Below are 18,730 nucleotides of genomic sequence, written 5' to 3'. Positions count from 1 at the left end.
CTTTCTAGCGTGACAAAGCACTAATAGTTAGCAAGACTAGTGTAGGGTTGGCTCAAAGGATCTGTTAAATGCTTCCCGTGCAGCTAAAATGGAGGCTCTGACAAGGATGCACCATTCTGGGGCCTGAATATGTGCTTGCAAGCCAGATGTTGCTGAAAACATTCATCATGCTTCACGCGTAGGGCCAACTGTCCACTCAGCACTCTGTAGTTCTTTTCAGTACATCTTTATATAGCAGAAAGCCCCAGAAGCAACAACAATGAAAAGTCAACATCATGTTAAATTGCCTCACTTGGGAAGACTCTGGGGCTTCTTTCTTCTTTTTCCTTCAACCAAAATGTTTTACTCCTAGAGAATGATTCCTTTGTGTGCAGTATCCATGTAGAAGGATACTCAGATGCTTTGGCTTAGTCACATTTTTAATATTATCTGGATTAATTTAGGCATTATTTTTGAACTTTAAAGACAATTGGAGTATTTATGACTTCTTTATTTTATAACGGATATTGACATTTTATATATTAATATTTATAATATTAAGCTATGCTGCTAAGATGAAGGAGCTTCCTTTTGGCCCACAAAGTTTTAGTTTATGATTGCAGAGATATGCAAATGGGCTATTGTGAGTCCTGGCATAATGGAGTGGAGTCAATGCTTGTTTTGGAGAATGGCTTTTTTGTGAGTGATCTACTTGAAGCAGTATTAATGAATTATTGTAGGCTGATACTCTTCTGGCAGTGATTTCTACATGCAAAGGTGGGAGTCAGGAACCTATGTCCCTCTGAATCAGAGAACCCCTTATCTTGCCTTTGGAGGGAACTCATGACACATTATCAGTGAAAACTGGGAATTAAAACAGGAGAGACCCAATCCAGTGCTTTTCTGTTTCCTTTATACTTTTATTTTCATTTGTCCAAAGCAAACATGTCCAGAATAGTCAAGCAAATAGGGAAAGAATTCACATCCAAAGTGAAGTACACCATGCTAGAAATAAAGCCACAGAAACCTATTATTGAGTATGCATAGCCACATAGCAGTTTCAATCAGTGTAATAGCCCCCATTGATCTGGGGTCCTAGTCCCATGCTGCTGGTGAGAAGACTGAATGTGCTTGTGTTCACTCTGGGTGATGATTTAAATAGCAGTCTCTGTGCTACCATATTTTGTGCATGAAAACCCAAGGGATCAGGCTTTTATCCTTGACTGAGATATCTAAGGCTTGCTTGTTTATTTTACCTGTTTTAGACAGGTGTGACCCTTGGTGTGGACATATGCTTTCTTTTCCTAAGAGTCTGAGCCACCTGTGATTTTTCTCATTAGGTATAAAAGGAGAAGGTAAACTAGGCTGTTCTTCCATATTTTGTATTATTTTATTTCAGTGACATTAATTCTATGAAAATGAACTTGCCAAGCCCCCCCCCGTGTCTTTTATATTGTCCCCATTGATTTTAAATTTCTGATTATTTTAAATCAAAAGTTACACTAGGGTGAAATGTTGAACCTGAAAGAAGGGAGCAGTCCTGTCTTGTGTTTTTTTCATGTTTTATTTGAAAAAATTTCATGTTATGCAATTTGTGGACCATATGATGTTGAGGCTGGGGTTGGATGATGCTTGTCTCTTCTCTAATTACACTGAGGATGTCTGGAGATTCATCATTAAAACAGATGTTTACTGATGACCAGTGTTTCTGTTGTAGTAAATATTGTACTAAGTCTTTTGCATAACAGTGCCACTTTAGAAAAGATTGAGTTCACCTAGGTGGACTAGCAGCGCATTATTTCTCTGCCTCCCTCTTTTAGTTTCAAAATATAGATGGGTAAGATCTTAGAACCATGCTCTACAAAATTTATTTAGTTTGATCAGTCATATATTGGTTAGGAATACTATTGGCTGCATGCAACAGAAGACTCCATTTTATGCAGCTTCAACAGATGAGGTTCACTTTGTTGCCCCCTGCACTCAATTTGGAGCCCGGACAAAGATTGTGAATCTCGTGAAGTTGTGCCATGGTGTACTTCGTCCTCAGCGCCTGTGTTATTTGTACTTCACCGTCATTGGAAATGACAAGGAGTGTTTCCTTATTTCACAGTGCCAATGTGGCTCCTGCTCCTCGTGGCATCACATCTATACTCTAGCCAGTGGGGAAGGCAGAGGCTGCAGTTATGCCAGCCCTTCTCCTTCAGAAGGGCTTCCTTTCATTGGCAGAGCTATGTCACATGACTGCTGTAGCTACAGGACAAGCAGGCGGGAAATTTTAGATGAGTTGATGAATGTTTGCAACAAAAGCATAGTTCCTGGAAGAAATATACATTGGACGGGGAATTTAACATTCTTTTCCTTATACTTTTAATTCAAGCTTTTTGTTGCTAGAGAGCTTAGACCTTCCGTAACACACTTAAGGTTATTAAATCCTTATTAAGTAGGCTCAGTGGAGCCTTTGTTTTTCATTAGCAAGTCTCCCATCACCAGTGTCTCTTAAATGTTAAATCACTGGGTCCCTAGGTGATACTCAGATTACATAAGATTGGGGTGAAGTACTCAGCTGACCTTTGCACATAACCCAGGAAGTACTCTTCAAGGGCTGGGGCATGCCTTCTTTCTCCTGCTGGGCCTACACCAGGATCCCTGCCCTTGTCCCACTTAGGAACCCAGCAAGAGCCAGCTTGGTCCCCAGCTAGATTTCTTTGCTAGGGTAACTTGCTTGTCAAAAGAGCTGAGACTGCCCAGGACACAAACTGAGAGCAACCACAAACATCCTCATAACGGCAGGGAGGTGTGCTAGGGTAGCAGTCACAGTCCTTGTCTAAGCATCCCTGACCTTTCTAGCCAATACATAGGGCTCGTGTTGATATTAATAGTTATAATCTTTCTTGTCCTTCCCCTCCCTCCTCTCTCCTTTGTCCTTTACCCTATAAAGACAGAATGAATTTTTCAGCCCTGATTTTATCTCAGACTTTAATTATTTCATGACCTCACCCCCGCCCCCCAACTGTGGATCTTGGCTGCTTAGTAGGATTCTTGATGCAAAGAAAGAACATACATCTTTTTTGATGTGCAGAATGCAATTGTAGCCACATTGTATGGGTGTGATAAATACTTCTTCATTTTAAATGTAGGGGACCAAAACTGTTGAGAAAACGTCTTAGTACCTTACTGATTATTTGAGGCAGGCAGCAGAACCACTGAGCTAAATCCCCAGTCATGCTCACTGATTATTTGGAAGGAGAAAACTCATGACTAAGTCATGGATGATTGGGCCATACTCTTAGTTTCTCTCCTTGTTGTCCTTTTCACTTCCACTCCTCATTGTACTGCCATGACATTTACTGTGATATCAAGGACCTGATTGCAGAGGTAATCAGATTCCTATTCTGAGCAGATACTTAAAGAAGCAGCACACAAATGTCTGGAATGTTGGATCACAACAAGCTCTAAGCAGGTCTTGGGTCGGGTGTTTTCAGAGGTGGAGAAGAAAATGAAACAGGTCTCTCATTTTCTTACCTTCAACATATTTATTACCTTGGGAGAAAAACAATTGTGCTCACAGCTGGAATTGACAAGTGTGTTTTTCCTTTTTCAGTGGGAACAAACTTTTGAGATCTATTATTTTTCTTCTTCTTTCAAAATGGTACTCTGTGTTTTCATATAATGCAGTAGCTTTGTTAAATTCTAGGATAATTGACAATAATTACTCTTCCAGAGAACAAAGAGGTGAAACTCAGGAGATGAAGATACTAAAGCTGATTATAGTTATCTTACTGTCTTTCTTGCCACACAATTCCATACTTTCTGTTTTTTAGCAGGTTCATTTTGTCTTGAAGTGAGAACAGCAGTGTAGAAGCTGTGGCCCAAAACATTAGTTCATAGGGAACCCACCATAAGATTCCTGGCAGCCAGGGGCTCTTCTCCACTGGTTTTTGTTTATCTGTGTTTTCTGTGTAGGTGGATCACATTAGCTAGAATGCCAGAAAACAGACACATCCTGCAGTAAACCTCGTAAAGCAGACGATTAAATCTAGTTATCTTTTGGCTCCTTTCTTGTCTGTATTTTGTAGAGTTCTTGGCTGTCATCTGGTGTTAACTTTGTGAATAATTAGTTATTGATCACAAATAAGCTATGCAGATTTGACTTTTTTAATCATTCCCTAGGTCACAAAGTCGAAGGCAGTTAAAAGGCAAAGATCTTGTCATTCCTTGTTAATGAATACTTATTTACAGAAAAGCAAGGAATGAGGAGCTTTTATTCATCTGTTTATTTATCAATAAGTCTCTTAGTTCTTCCCAGTTCTTCTATCTTAAAGTAGGTGAAACAAGTGACTTTTTTTTTTTTTATTAAAAACAAGAGGTAAAATTATAGACTTCTCCAGGGATCTTTCATCACAGCAAGATGCCACAAAGAAATTTATGCATAATGCGAGCCATTTACATGTTGTAAACATGTTAGCTGGCTGTAGGAAAACGATTATATTTTTATCCTTCAGAGGTTTTGGGTAGAAATTTACTGAAGATTAATTATGCTTTATGGATGATGAAACAGAGTTCTTCTAGGCCTACAGAATTATAATTGCTATGTCTTTCTTGTGGATTTACTCTTGATAAGAAAAGTCTATTTTTTTGTTACCCGATGCTGTAGAGCCCATGGGTCACTTTCAGGCTCTTGTTGTCCTGTTCAAATAATTGGACAGACAACAGGTGAACGTAGAGGTTTAATGTTTATTAAAGGTAATAATAGGGGGAAAACAATAGAAGAAAAATGTTTTGAAGAAAAAGAAAGTATGCCCTATGTGCAGAAGCAGGTCACTCAGCGCTAGAGAAAGAAGACAGTAGACACGAGGCCAGTGGCTCTCGTCTTTTATACTTCCGTTCTGTGTCAGATCCGGGCCACCTTTGGCAGGGTTTGGAAACTTTTGTGCATGTATTTTGGCATTGCTTGACAGGACTCAGTGATTGGCAGGTCACATCCAGTTGCCCAGCTCTAGTCTGCTATTTTGATGAGTGTTTGCAAGGACTACCTTTTTCACATTTTTTTTTTTAATTTTCAACTTTTCTGGCCTTTTATATTTAAGATGTGCCTTTTCCAAGCAGCATGTGGCTGTATTTTTATTTATCCATTCTGACAATACTTTATGCATTTCATTTGTTTACATGTAATGTAATTAAAATATATTTGGTTTGTCCACCTAAATGAAAAACATCAGAGCATGTCTCCTAGAAGCGATACTATTAATTTGAGAATAGTATTGCATTAAGAATAGGAGAATATTTCAATGGGAACATGCACATTAGGTTGAAGTGTTGTGGGTTTATTCATGAGGTTGAGGCAAGGGAAGCTGCTTAAGGATAATTCAGGAGGGTTACAGAGATATTTGAAATGGTAATCCTTGGCCACAGTAATCACACGAGAGAAATATCCATTAGATTTGAACATACAGTAGTTGCTAGGTGTTATGTGCTGGTATAAGTGCCTTTTGTACAATCTTGGCTCATGTGCATGCTTGGGGTTCTGGCAGTCTTCTGTGATAGTCCTTGTCACACATTCATGTGTGAGAACTTTTTCTTCTCAGCCTTCTGGCTTTCTTGTTTTTGTATGGCTTACATTACAGCTACATTTTGATTTCAACAGTTTTCAAGTTTCTTCCACCTTCTCCCCTTTTGAGTAAGACTTTTTCTGTGAAAATATTGATAAACTGTCCTGCAGTGACTTTTTTCCCTTCTAAAATGAATTTTTCTCTGTTGCCAGTTTTGCTATCGGAGAGGTGTCTCGATCTCCCCCTATAGCTAGTTTCTTTGTATCCTGAACAAAGAATTGAGCAGGACACATAGAAATAGTAAGAAAGGTGGAGCTTTATGAAAGGAAGCAGCACACTTATCATAGTGGGAAGGGCCAGTGAGAAAAGTCAAGAGGGAATATGACTCAGACCAGCCCCAGCCTGTTGTAGGTATGAGGTTAATGTACACTTGGGAAGGTTTTAAACAGGCAGAGGAACAAAGAGATGTAGAAGGAGGAGCGTGTCTCCAGCAAAATTTACCTGGAGTTCATTGTTAAGTTTGATTCTGCCTGTGCTGTAGATGTCCTACCCGAGAGTGTAGGACCAGATTATTTTATTAGGAATTGTGCTTAGGCAGAATTTTCAAATACCACAGACACAAAGTTTAAAAAGGACAATGTAAAACAAAACCAGCAAAAGAAAAACAAATAAAGTTTGTATTGCAACTTGATCCCAGAAATGTCATTTGTCCCCCCTTTATAGTCATACTAATTTTTATCAGTGATAGTTAAAAATATGCTTAATTTTATCATAAAATTATAATTAAGAGTACTTACTACAGTCCTTTATTTATGGCTACGATTGCAGATAGTTTAGAAAAGAATCAAAACTATAGATGACAAAAAATATACAATAGCCATGGTTAAAATTTTGATGAGAGTTTAGCAGCTGACAAAATTCAGTTATTTTTATCTCACCATTTTAAAGTGACAATCTGGACCACTGGGCTTTTTGTAAATTTGTGTAACACTAGAACATTTAGAATAGTTATGTTAATAAATATATCAAAAGACTATTGGAAAATAACAGTGATTCATTTAATCACAGCTATAGGCCAGATTTAACCAGTTATAAAGTGACAATTTGGGAAACTTTAAAACAAGTAGATTTTTTAAAAAACAAATTCAAACTAAAGAAAGTATAAGAGGTTACCCTGATAAAATGCAGTCTTTGTTGCCTCAGCCAGATTTTGCAAATTTTACTGAGAAGATCAATATTTTAAGAAAGAGTTGATATTTTAAATATAGAAATTAGAATCTGGTTTTATTATCAGGGTCCTAATGTTCAATTTTTAGAAAATCTTATACACACATATATGTATATATATTTAATTATTTTTTTGTGGATTTTTTGAGACAGGGTCTTGCTGTGTAGTTCAGGCTGGCCTTGAACTGTCAATGTATCCTAGGCTGGCTTTGAAGTCATGGTGATCCTCCTGCCTCCGTCTCCTGAGTGCTGGGATTACAGGCGTGCATACCTATGCCCAGCTCAACAATTATAGTCAGTTTGTCATTATTTGTCAGCATAGTCACCAATGAATTTCCTTTTATAAGTCTTAGCTTTTGAAAATTTCCTACAACTTGCTCAGACACAACTCTATAACTTGCTTAAATCTTCAGTTTTCCTTTACATTTTTTCCTTCCTCCCCTCCTTCCTCCTCCCCCCTCCCTCTCTCTATTTTTCCTCCCTCCCTCCCTTCCTCTCTCTCTTTCTCTCCCCCTCCTTCGTTCACTTCTTCCCTCCCTTCTTCTCTCTGTTTCTTTCTTTTCATTTTGGAACAATCCAACCATTCTATTTTAGGACAGAATTTTTTTTTTTTTTTTTTTTTTTTTATTGAGTTTATTGGTACATTTAGGGATACAGTACAGTTACATTCATTGTTGGGATCATGTACCTTTACATGGCAAGTCTTGATTCTCATTTTTTTCCCCTTACCTCTGCCCTCCCTTCACCCCCTCCTCCCCTCCCCATCTACAAACACTTTATTTTCATCTTTTCATTCTCTCACATTTTTTTCTTTTCCCTTTTTGTTCTTCCCCTACGTATCACACCTTCCCTACACCTTTAGCTCCTTTCCTCCCATTTCTAAATGGATACATATTGAAGATATACTCCTAAGTGAAATAAATAAGTCCCACATGTGTAAATACCGAATAGTTTCCCTGGTGTGAATATTCTGCAACAATGCATAAGATTCTAATAGGACAGAATTTTTAATTTTACATTAAAAATATTTTTATCATGTTAAGAAAATTTTAAAATTTTTTTTACCAAAAATATATCATCATACTCATAACTTTTTTGTATTTCTTTCTCTCCCTAATTACTGGTTCCATTTTGCTTTGTTTCTATTCTTAAATTTACATTTTGAAGCAATCCTTAAAAAAATTTCCAATTTAGGGCTGGATGTGTGGCTTGGTGGCAGAGTACTTGTATACCCCGTTAGACCCTGGATAGAATGCCCAGCCCTTCATACTATCATAAGAACAACAGTAACAACAAAACAAAAATAAACAGGATCCTCTGAATTAAGGTGGATTACTCTCCTCAGTAAAAGAGTATATTTTATGCCTTTTCCTCATAAAAACACATTTTAATTTCATTTTGTGTTCTTTGCCTGCTAATTAGAATTTTAAACTGAGTAACCCTGCTTTGTAGTTATGACCCAAAAAGAAAACAGTCTTAATTTTCTTCTCAATATAATTTATGAACAATTTATCAACAGACCCAATTACATACTGTCTTTTATAGACTGTAAGAATCCAGGAGTACTTGAATTTGTAATTATCAATTGATATTTTATTATTTTAATTAGAAACGACTCAGATGTCTTCTGTCTTTTATTTGAGGTAACATAACTTTAAGGCTTAACTTACTTAAGTTTATCTTAAAAGATTTAGCCCATTTGCCTTTACCTAGTTTATTTTTTAAACAACTATTCCTAGAATTATGAAAACAGATACTATTAGATACACATAGTAGTTTAACTTATTTCCTTGTGAAAGAAGTCTCAATTTTGAATCGATGTGCTTCATGTACAGAAAGCAGTGTGTGTTGCACTGTGCTGTACTTTGATTTGCATATTTGTTCTTAGATCAGACTTATACTTTGTCTTAGTTATTTTTCTTGTTGCTGAGACAAAATACCCAGCACCTAAAGTTAAAGGAGGAAACCTTTAATTAGCTCACAGTTTGTAGAGCTTTCAGTCCCTAATTGGTGGCTCCCAGGCAGGGTGGCATGGCAGAGGAGAAGCAGTTCATGATGGGCAGAGAGAGGTAGCAAAAGCTAGGAGGGGAGGACTGCAACTCTTCTGTCCCTTAGGGCAGATAGCACTCACACCCTAAATCCTTGTATCCTTAAGCCTAACATTCACCATGAAGCAGTTCCAACATCACACTCTAGATTCAACTACCCCTGAAAAAGCACCACCTATGACTGCATGAAAGCATCGAGGGGACATCTAGACATGAGCCGTAACTTACTTTTATTTCAAACATCCAGCTGAGATAAATACAGTGGACCGTCAAGTTACAAATGACCTGACATATGCAAAACTTGGGTTAATTAGGTTAATGGAAGATTCATCTGCCTCTTGTTATTTATAGCGTGTACCCAGGTAAATATCCAGATCTCAGCTGTATTGATTTAACAACCAACCTGAGTTAAACCACCCTTGGGAACCAATGCAGTTTTTAAGTCAAGGGTCAACTATACAATCCCAATTAGCCCTGAAATCCAAGCAAAACTCTAGGCTCACAATTCTGGACATCTTCCTTTTATTTAATCAAGAAATTGATCAAACAGTAATCTAGTAATATGAATTTACTAGCTTATACAAAGATAATTTTATGCAAAATATATTTATGACAAAATGGAAAGAGGGTCTTCTAAAGGATGTCAATCAAATTTCTCAGATGAAACAGTTTGCATAGCATGGTTTTTAAAAAAACTTTCACGTCCATTCATTCATGTTTTTTAGGAATTTAGGAGTTAACTTTCAAATGTTTACATTTTATTTAACTTGACGTTAATAGTAAACATGCAAGAATCTTGAACAAGAGAATTATCTTAATATTAGAAAAAAAAGATTCAAATAGAGAAAAGAAGGAAAAAGGAAATGGAACAAAAAGCCTTTACATGTTAACCCTACAATTGCACTTTAAGAATCACCTTAAAGATGTTCACAAGAAAGTTTTAAATTAGATATGCAGGTCAAAGGAAAATAATTAAGTCAGGTGCATAGAACCAAAAGTATTTTCAGCAGAAAAAGTCCACAAGATGTTTCCATGGACTCCATTATATTAAAAAGCACAGGAGAAGCCCCTGCCAATCAACAGAGGAGTGGCTGAGGGAGTCCTCACCAGTGCTATTCCTTGGAAATCTGGAGGAAGCTTACCATGACAGGTTTGAATTAAATTCTGCCCAGTAATGCCAGGGGCAGCTTTCCTTGACGGCTTTGAATTAAATCCTGCCTGTACTGCTGCCAATACTCAAAGCAAAAATTACCTTCACCTAAACTCATCTCTTAGAGAACAAATTGCATCTGCCAAAAGAGACCCTTAATGGAAGTATTCAAAAGACAGCCCGAAGGAGGTCTGCTTTACTTCTCAGGGCAGGAACCCTTCTAGAACATCCTAAATAAAGTCGGTGGGAAGCTCAATCAAAAAGTGGGAGGTTGGACCTGAGAAAAGAATCACCAGGGCAGAAAAAGGCAATCCCCAGAAACGGAGTGCAAATGGCTCAGTATGTGTACCACGCCAGAGTCCACAGTTTCCTCGTGAGCTTTTTGTTTTTTTTGCTTTTTGCTTCAGGTCCCTTCCAGGTCACCACATATGTCAGCCTTAAAAAAGAAAAGTCAAAGAGATTTTTAAAGGAATAAAGATACTTATTTTGGAATTCCATTGCAATGGGTGTACCAGAGGACTGCAACCAGAGCATGCATTTCTTAGTTAACTATGGACATAGTCAAAGAGTTTGTGGCAAAGGGATGTTTTCAGACAAAAATAGGATGATTACATGGGCCATTTGAAAGAGTGATCCTTGGCCACAATGATTAGACAACCATGACATCAGTCAGAGGTTGAGCAGACAGTTGCTAGCTAGATGTCCTGGTAGAAGTAACGTCGCAGTGGCCTCTGTTGCAATTTGGGTCCTGGTAGCCTTTTATGACAGTCAGTATCAGACAGCTGTGGGGAAGAACCCCTCTATTTTAGTTACTTTTCTTGTCCCTAAGTCACAGTACCTGACACGCACAACTAGAGGAGAAGTTTATTTTGAATCATGTTTCAGTAATCTCAGGCCTTAGATAGTTGGCTGGCTCACGGTCAGGACAGCATGGTACAGGGGCATGGTGGAGAAATAGTTCCTTAAGTCATAGCAGCCAGGAAGCAGAGAGAGAGAGAGACAGAGAGAGACAGAGAGAGAGAGAGAGAGAGAGAGAGAGAGAGAGAGTGAGAGAATATGAAAGGAGGAGTTGTGGAGGGAGATAACCCTTTCAGGCCACACACGAGTGACATGCTTCCTCCCACCAGACTGTGTCTGCCAACAGCAGGTTATCTGTAAGCCCCGTGATCCAATCATTACCCAAGAGCCCACCTATGAGCAAATGAGGCTTTGGGGGAGGGCATCTAGATAAAAACCTTAACATCCTTTCACCACCTCTTGCTTTTATGTTCTTGTTTTGGTAAACTTAACGCAAGTGACTCTGGTTTGATTCTGACAAGTTTTGGGTATCTTGCGTAAGTTTGTGTTATATGTTCATTTCCTGTTTCATACATTTTTATTATACTTTTCCTCTTTTTTTGCCTTTTTCAATATCATTTTTTCTGGAGTCTTAATGTGTTAGCTAAACACTTTTTGCTAAACTTTTAATGATTATCCCAGATAATCCAGACACAATTGTACTTTATGCTTTCCTTTATATAAAATTCAAAATAACATAAAACTAATATAGGGCTTTAGAAGTTGGAAGAATAGTTCCTACTGGAGGAGAGGAGAACGAAGGTTAGAGAGGGACATGAGAAGAGCCCTAGTATACTGGCAGTATTTATTGTTCTGGGTGATGTTCAAATACAGTGCATTTATTTAATAAAAGACTTTTGAGCTCATATTTATAGCTTGTGTACATTTCTGTTTGTAAATAATTTTATTAAAGAAGAAAGACCGAATAGGCATATTATACTTAGAAACAATTCAAATTATTATAGTTGCCATTTCTTTGATAATGCTAGAAATAACTCGTGAAAGAGAACACTTAAACTCCATTTATTAACCCTCTTCTTTTTTTGTACTGTCTTACATATTAATGCCTCATGCACTTTGACCTTCATTCAACATTTATGACTATTTTGTGCAGTCAGAATCTATTGGACATGCTTTATGATTTTGTTGTTCACCTTCTTCAATTCCATGTTTCCTTGAGTTATTTTCCTTCTGTCCAAAAACTCCTTGTAGATTTTTTTTTTTTTTTAGTAGAAGTCAGGTATAGGCTTTGTTTATATGAAAATGATTAATTTCACCTGCGTGTTTAAAGGATGTTTTCATTTAACATGGCTTTCTAGTTGGCAGTGATTTTTTTCCTCCAGATGTTACTCTGTTCTCTTTTGGTTTTCATTATTTCTGGTGAGAAGTTGACTTTCAGACATGTCCTTGAAGGTAAATAATGTCATTTTCTCCCCCGCCTCCCACTGCTGTTACAGTTTGTTTCTCTGGTTATCCATAGTCTTGCTGTGAATCACATGGGAGTGCTTTTGTTTTTTATTCCTCCTATATCTGAGTTTTGAATTTTTCGATTGATGTCTTTCATCAGGCTGGGAATATTTATGGCCATAATCTATTCTAATGTTGCATTTGTCACCTTGTGTCCCACCTTTTCTTCTGGCACCTGAATTGTCTCTTAGTCTCTTAAATCTCTTCGTATCCCTAAAACTTTTTTCTTTTTTGCTCTTCTGTTTAGTTATTTTTCTGTAAATTGTCTTCTGTTTCACTAACTCTGTCTCTTATTGTGTCTATTTTGAGTTAACCTATGCAATGAATTCTGAATTTTAGATTTTCCATTTAATTCTATTTTATAGTTTCTTTTCTCAACTAAAATGTTCCATCTTACCTTCTTTTCTACATCTTCCTATTTTCTGTTTTAAAATACAGTTATATTAGTGGTCTTGTTAGCCAACTACAGTGTTTTATCACCTGTGTTTTTGTCAGTGTTGTCTTTTTCCTCTTTGATTTTACCATGTGGTCTGGTCTTTTTTCGAGTTCAATAATTTTTATTTGAAGGCAGACTGTGTATAAATGTGTAGAAGTCCCAGGTGATCCTGTCTTTCAGAGATGACTTCATTCTGCCCTCTGAAATGTGTGGCCGAACACCTGCCTGTTCCTGGTCAGGGCTGTGCTGTATCCTTGAGCTTCTGTCTGCACTTGTTTTGCCCCCAGTTCTCCAGCGTTTCCACTTCAGAGTCTTCCATATTGTCTGGTGCCTCTGTCCTTGGCATTTTCCATCCTCAAGTTATTTTCCCTGGGTATTGAAAAAAAAATTCCACTTTGGTCTACAGGAGTTTTCATTTGGGTTGTTAGTCTTACATCTTATGCATCTCCCAGAATTAGTAAATGTCCAGGGGTGGTGAGAAGATTGCACAGTAGAAGCCTTACCACAAGTTAGCACTGCTCTGCCAAGTTCCCTGCCACATGCACATGTTCATGAGCTTGTAATTGTCATTGTTTGGTGACATTTAACCAAACCTTTCTTTGGAAACCTTTATTTACAAAACAGTTACTCTAAGTTGTATTTTCTCATTTTACACAGAATTTTTTGCTTTACAGTGAAACTCATTTAAATGTAAGATTACCTTTAGGGTAATTCATTATCACTTAATTTACAAAATTTTCTATTACATACAAGTTTTCATATGGAATATACTTCTTTCTAATTAGGCAAAAAACCAGTCTGTATTTATAAAACATCTGAGTTGCAATATTTTAGAATGCAAATGCATTGCTTTTTACTAACTAAGCAAGGTGAAGTAACTACTAATTATTTTTATATGAAGTTTATTTACAATTAGGAACATATTAGCATACACATAACTAGTGTATAACTTTCTTATTATCCATTTATTGAATATGCTTTAGCTCTTGAAAATTTTCCAGTTACTATTGACTCTTAAGATGAATGAATTTCTATGGTGTCATTTCTCTGAAATGAAGTAATTTTGAATTTATTATTATGTCATTTTTCAGATGGTGATAAGATCATAATAAATTTAGCCAATTAAGTTCCTCCTTGGTTGTTAATTACATAACATTATGAGTTTAAAGACATCAGTAGAAAGAACTCCAGATTAATAGTACTACTTCTGTGGGATGAGATTAAAGCTGAATTTCTTTTTCCCTTTTTGTCCTTGCCTCTTTCATTCCTTCCTCTTACTATATTTTTTGTAGTTTTTAGATGTATGAAATGTGTCTTGTTTCAGTTAATATAGCAACAAGTCAGTCCTTAGTACATTCAGAATGTGTGTATTCATTTGGAGGCTTGCCTCCTTCATTGAATGATGTGGATTAATTTGATTGCCAGATTTCCTCCAGTGTTCCCTGGACACAGGGGACCTGCCCCTAGGCAAGTCTCTGAGTGACTTGCAGAAGGAGGATGCAGAAGTGGTGAGATATTCTCTTGGGTCCCAAGTTTTGTTCATTTCCTTGCAGACTGTATGAAAACAAGGGGGAGGCTGACTTCGTGGAGTCCTTGCTACAGCTCTTCCGGTCCATCAATGACATGATGAGCAGCATATCCGACCAGACAGTTCGTGTGAAGGTAGGTGGCTGCCATGCTGAGGTTGACTTTCATAGGAACTTTTCTCCGTGTGTGCTGAGAGTGGGGGTACTGTATACCCTGCCGCCCTGAGCTTGAGTGGGGGACCAGGAGCCTCTTAGGTAATGAACATGATCATGCTCCTCATGAACTTCATCCTTTTCTCCTTTCTCCCCTCATCCTCGATTCTCTCCTAGCTCCTTACAAGGGATGTTCTAAATGTACAGGATATGAGCTGTGTTTTGTACTTAACTTGTTGGGGTATTTTGGCATCCAGAACTCTGGGAGCCTGAGGTGGATGGTGCCACAGTCCTTAGGCCGTACCCTGGTAGTGGCGTTGGATCTTGTGCTTCAATGGCTCATTGCCTGTGTTAGAGACGAATTTTCTGGTGTTGCAAAAAGGATAAAGGAAACCAGACTTTGAAAATGCTTTTGGGTAACGCAAACGTTACTTCTGCAGAAGGGTGCATTGCCAGACAAAAGCCAGCAAAAGGAGCACAATGGGTGGCTAATCATTTGCATTTTATCTCTGGCATGATGTTATCATTGTGCCCTCCTCTTTTGGTGCGAGCGCGGCCTCACAATCTAACCTGATTGGCTAGTTTAGTGAGGTCATGGTTGCTAGGCAGAGTAAATTTGGTGAATCTGTGTAACTTTTTTACAAAGTTTTCTGACATGTACTAGCCTTTTGTTTCAAGTTTTAAAGAAATAGTGAAACAAGCACCTGTACGTGTTACAAAAATAGGACTTTATAAAAATTCTTATAAAGTGGAGTCACTTGAATTATTTTTTGAGGCAGAAAAGATTACCTTTTCCACAGCTGTGCAGAAGAATGACCAAGCCAATGGTCCAGCCATCAGCCCACTTTTTATCATGTGCCTTTGTCTGTTGTCCTTTGGAAGCAAGATTCCTTCTGCTCAGTGTCTGAATGTCCTTCAGGACATTTGCTGGCAAGGAAAAGGGTGTGGGGATGGGCCATGTCATAACTCCAGGACCACCCCCATCTTGGGTGTCCCAGCTAGAGTGACTCTTAAGGGCTGACTTATTACAAGAGGAGCTGCGCATTTGCAGTTTGCTGCCTCTGACAATTCACTAAAAGAACAAGAATCTTCGAAGTGAATTTGCAGCTTCTACTCCACTGCACTTTGTAGTTGCCTCTTTTCTTACTTTCTTCATAATGTTATTTTAATGTATAATTTCAAAAAACATCCTTGTGCCTCTTGTCTTAAAAATGTTTCGGGCAAGTCATTTCCCAGCTCTAAAGCTTTGCCATGTGCTCTGGAGCAAATTTATGGATGTATTCTGAAGCTTTTTTTGTAGTTGCTGTGACCAAAGGGACCCAGCCTAAATAAATATGTATAAAGCCATAACTCCCCCTTTGCCTCCCAGATGGTTCACCTGTCTGGTAGGTCCTTTGGATTCTTTACCATACTTATTTGATCTTTATATGATTTTTTTTTTCAAAAAATTGATCATCTATAGAAGAAGCCATGTGGTGCATGTACTAAAATTCTGGGTTATTTTTACAACTTCATATACCTAAATTTACTTTAGTGTTCCAAGGTTAAAATTAGCAGTGTGGGTGGTACATTTACTACTCAATTCAGTGGGATTTTAGAAAATCAGACGTATGTTGTTTAAGAATAGATAAAAATTACAGGAAGTATTGTGCATAGAAGCAATTTTAGATTGCTAAATATATTATTTTATTATTCAATTTGATTGAATTTGACTTAAGTCTGTCTGCCTGTCTCAAAGTGAAATCATTTAATGAATGAAGGCCAGGATGATTTTACTTCACTGGGTGATTTTTTTCTTTTCTGTTTTTTTTTGCTAAGACGTGAATGAAATCAGTGACTTTCATATGCAGATGCTAACCTGGGATTAGCAAAACCTGAGATTAGCGCGAGACAGAAGCATGGTGCTAATTTGGTATTGTTATTATTTCACAATCCTTGCTCTTTTAACGTCAGATTTAAGGATTTTCATTGTGGGACCTTGGTTTTGTGTTGTTTTTACTTTTTAGGTTTTACTGTGTTGTTAAGGAAATACAATTTTGAATTGCCATATATAGAGAAAATGTTCTGTTTTGATCTGGGGTTTTGTCTTTATGCCATCATTTGTAAGTTGAAAGTCAGAATGTTGTAATGCCTTTGTGGCATTATTTTGAGTGACCAAATGTTGGGTATTTTCTGATTGTAGGACCTGTTATCATGGGGTCCCCTTCACAAAACTGAGCCCACCACTAGCATTCGTGTCACAGTTGAGAGTCAGCCATAGGATTTCATACAGTAGTGAAGGGAGGCAGTAGAAACCTTTCAAACTGTTTTTTTTTCTTTTTACTTGATTTAGGGACACATTTTATCAGAGTTGTTTAATTTATGTAAGGAGGATACACAGGCGTGAACATGTGGGCAGGTTTTCATGTTAGGTGCAGAAGGAAGATTATAGTGAGTGTGGATGTTTCCTTCCTTTACTTGATGACACCAAGCAGCCTCCGTAGCTCATCTCTGCTTCCTAGGCTCCTTCCCAGGTTCCTTTGCAGACAAACACCTGTGTGCCTCTTCCTGTCCCTCAAAATCAGTCCTCTAGCCAAACTCTTTAAAAAAACATTCATGTGATAAAGTAACATGAAAGTTACTTTAAGTTTTTAAACATGCAGTTCTGTGACTAAGTCCATTCACACTGTGTTTTAACCCTCACCACTATCAGTCTTCTTCACCACTTTTATATTCCTCATCCTCCGTACTAATTAGGCAACAAGTCCCACCTCTCATTCCTCACCCCTGAATTATAGTTTGGTTGGAAATTGCACCCCAGAGATCTTAGGTACTCATAGGGTGGGGCTTTTGGAAGGTGCTTGAAGCATGGCCATGATACAGCTAACTTGGTGTTAGGAGGTGGGACCTGGTTGGAAGAGACAAAAGAGGCAGGTCATGGGGGCATGATCTGGAAGGGCATGTCTCTCTCCCAGATTTCTCTCCTCTCAGATTCCTAGCCACCATGACATGAACAGTTTTCCTTCCTGCAGGCCTTTCTCCCATGCAGTTTCTGTGTTTAAGCCTGCTCATTGCAGAGTTAAACTTCTGAAACTGTGAGCCAAGTTAAACCTGTCCTCCTTTAAGTTGCTGGTGTCAGGTATTTGTCCCAGAAATGAAAAAAGTGAGTAAGGCATCCTGGCTGGAAACCATCCTTCTCCTTCTTGTCTATGAATTCACCTGTTCTGGGAAGCTTAGTTACGCGGGTTATTGAATATATGTCCTCTCATAACTCTCTGTGTCACTTAGTGTAATGCCTTCAGCATCCATCCATCTTATAGCCTGTATGGGTCGATCCCATTTTGCTTATCCACTGATGGATACTTGAGTTGCTTTCTGTTGTGAACATGGGTGGATGCTTATCTCTTTGAGACATGGCCTCCCGTTTTCTTGGGTAAATACCCTGTAATAGAGTCACGTGGTAGTTTTTGAGGATGTACCAAACTTTCTCACAATGCCCTATAATTAATTATACTGAAATTTTTTCCAAAATTCTTATTGCCACACCAGCTCTTTCCAGCACATTTTCAGGCCTCCCCTCTTAGGGAATGATGCCGCCTGGAAGACCATTCAGGCTTTCACTGGTGCCACCTGCCCTTCTTCATTCCCCCTGCAGAGTGGGAATCCATCTCACTGCCCACAGACCACTCCACTGTGCTGATGGCTCCCCCAAGTCTTTTCCTCTACCCCGACTGTTCTCTGGTGTTTGGAAACAGGCTCACACCTGTTGTTCATTTTGCTGGATAAAGACTCTGTCCTGGATACTTTGGACTAGAAAGGTGTGGACCTAAATCCTTATGGGGCCTCCTGTACATGTGGATGTTTTCTGTGTACAAGTATAAAGTAATTTTGATGACCTGCCACAAAGACTGGGTGAGTCTGAAGGAAATGAGAAATAGAGTTGGGCTGGATTGGTCATAGAGGCTTCTTGGAGAAGACCTGGATAATGGCCCTGCTGATGGCAGGAGGTGGTTTTGTTTTTCACTGTTTGTGGATCACCATTCTTGATGGGGGCAGTGAGAATTACCATAGCCAGTGACATATTATTTATTTACTTTTGGTTCTGGGGATCGAACTTGGGACCTTGTGCTTATGAAGCAGGTGGCGACACCACGGAGCTAAATCCCCAGCCTAGCCATTGACATTTTAATTTGATTTCATAAATATTATTGCTTTCTCCTTGGGATGCCCCTGAAAAGACTATTCCACACAGAATCTAGGCATAGTCTGTTGTTCTGTCTGGGGCCAAGAATTGCAGAATTTTTTATAAAGGGAAACTTTGGCCACATGGCAAGTAAGGAGTGGATTTTTTTTTTTTTTTTTTTTTTTTTTTTTTTTTT

The 18,730-nt window shown here is 38.2% G+C and overlaps 1 protein-coding gene across 1 annotated transcript in view; it reads left to right on the top strand.

The window, feature by feature from the left end:
- The window catches only part of Dock1 (dedicator of cytokinesis 1), a 523,445-nt gene that overhangs the window by 122,044 nt on the left and 382,671 nt on the right, over positions 1–18,730 (top strand). Inside the window, exon 25 of the mRNA XM_033761232.1 lies at positions 14,247–14,355. Coding sequence (XP_033617123.1) covers positions 14,247–14,355 — 109 coding nt within the window. The remainder of the gene's footprint in view (positions 1–14,246; positions 14,356–18,730) is intronic.

The sequence above is a fragment of the Fukomys damarensis genome, unplaced genomic scaffold, assembly GCF_012274545.1.
Source record: "Fukomys damarensis isolate Sample0158 unplaced genomic scaffold, DMR_v1.0_HiC HiC_scaffold_8, whole genome shotgun sequence".
Taxonomy (NCBI): Eukaryota; Metazoa; Chordata; class Mammalia; order Rodentia; family Bathyergidae; genus Fukomys; species Fukomys damarensis.
This window is presented reverse-complemented; position numbering and strand designations above follow the sequence as displayed.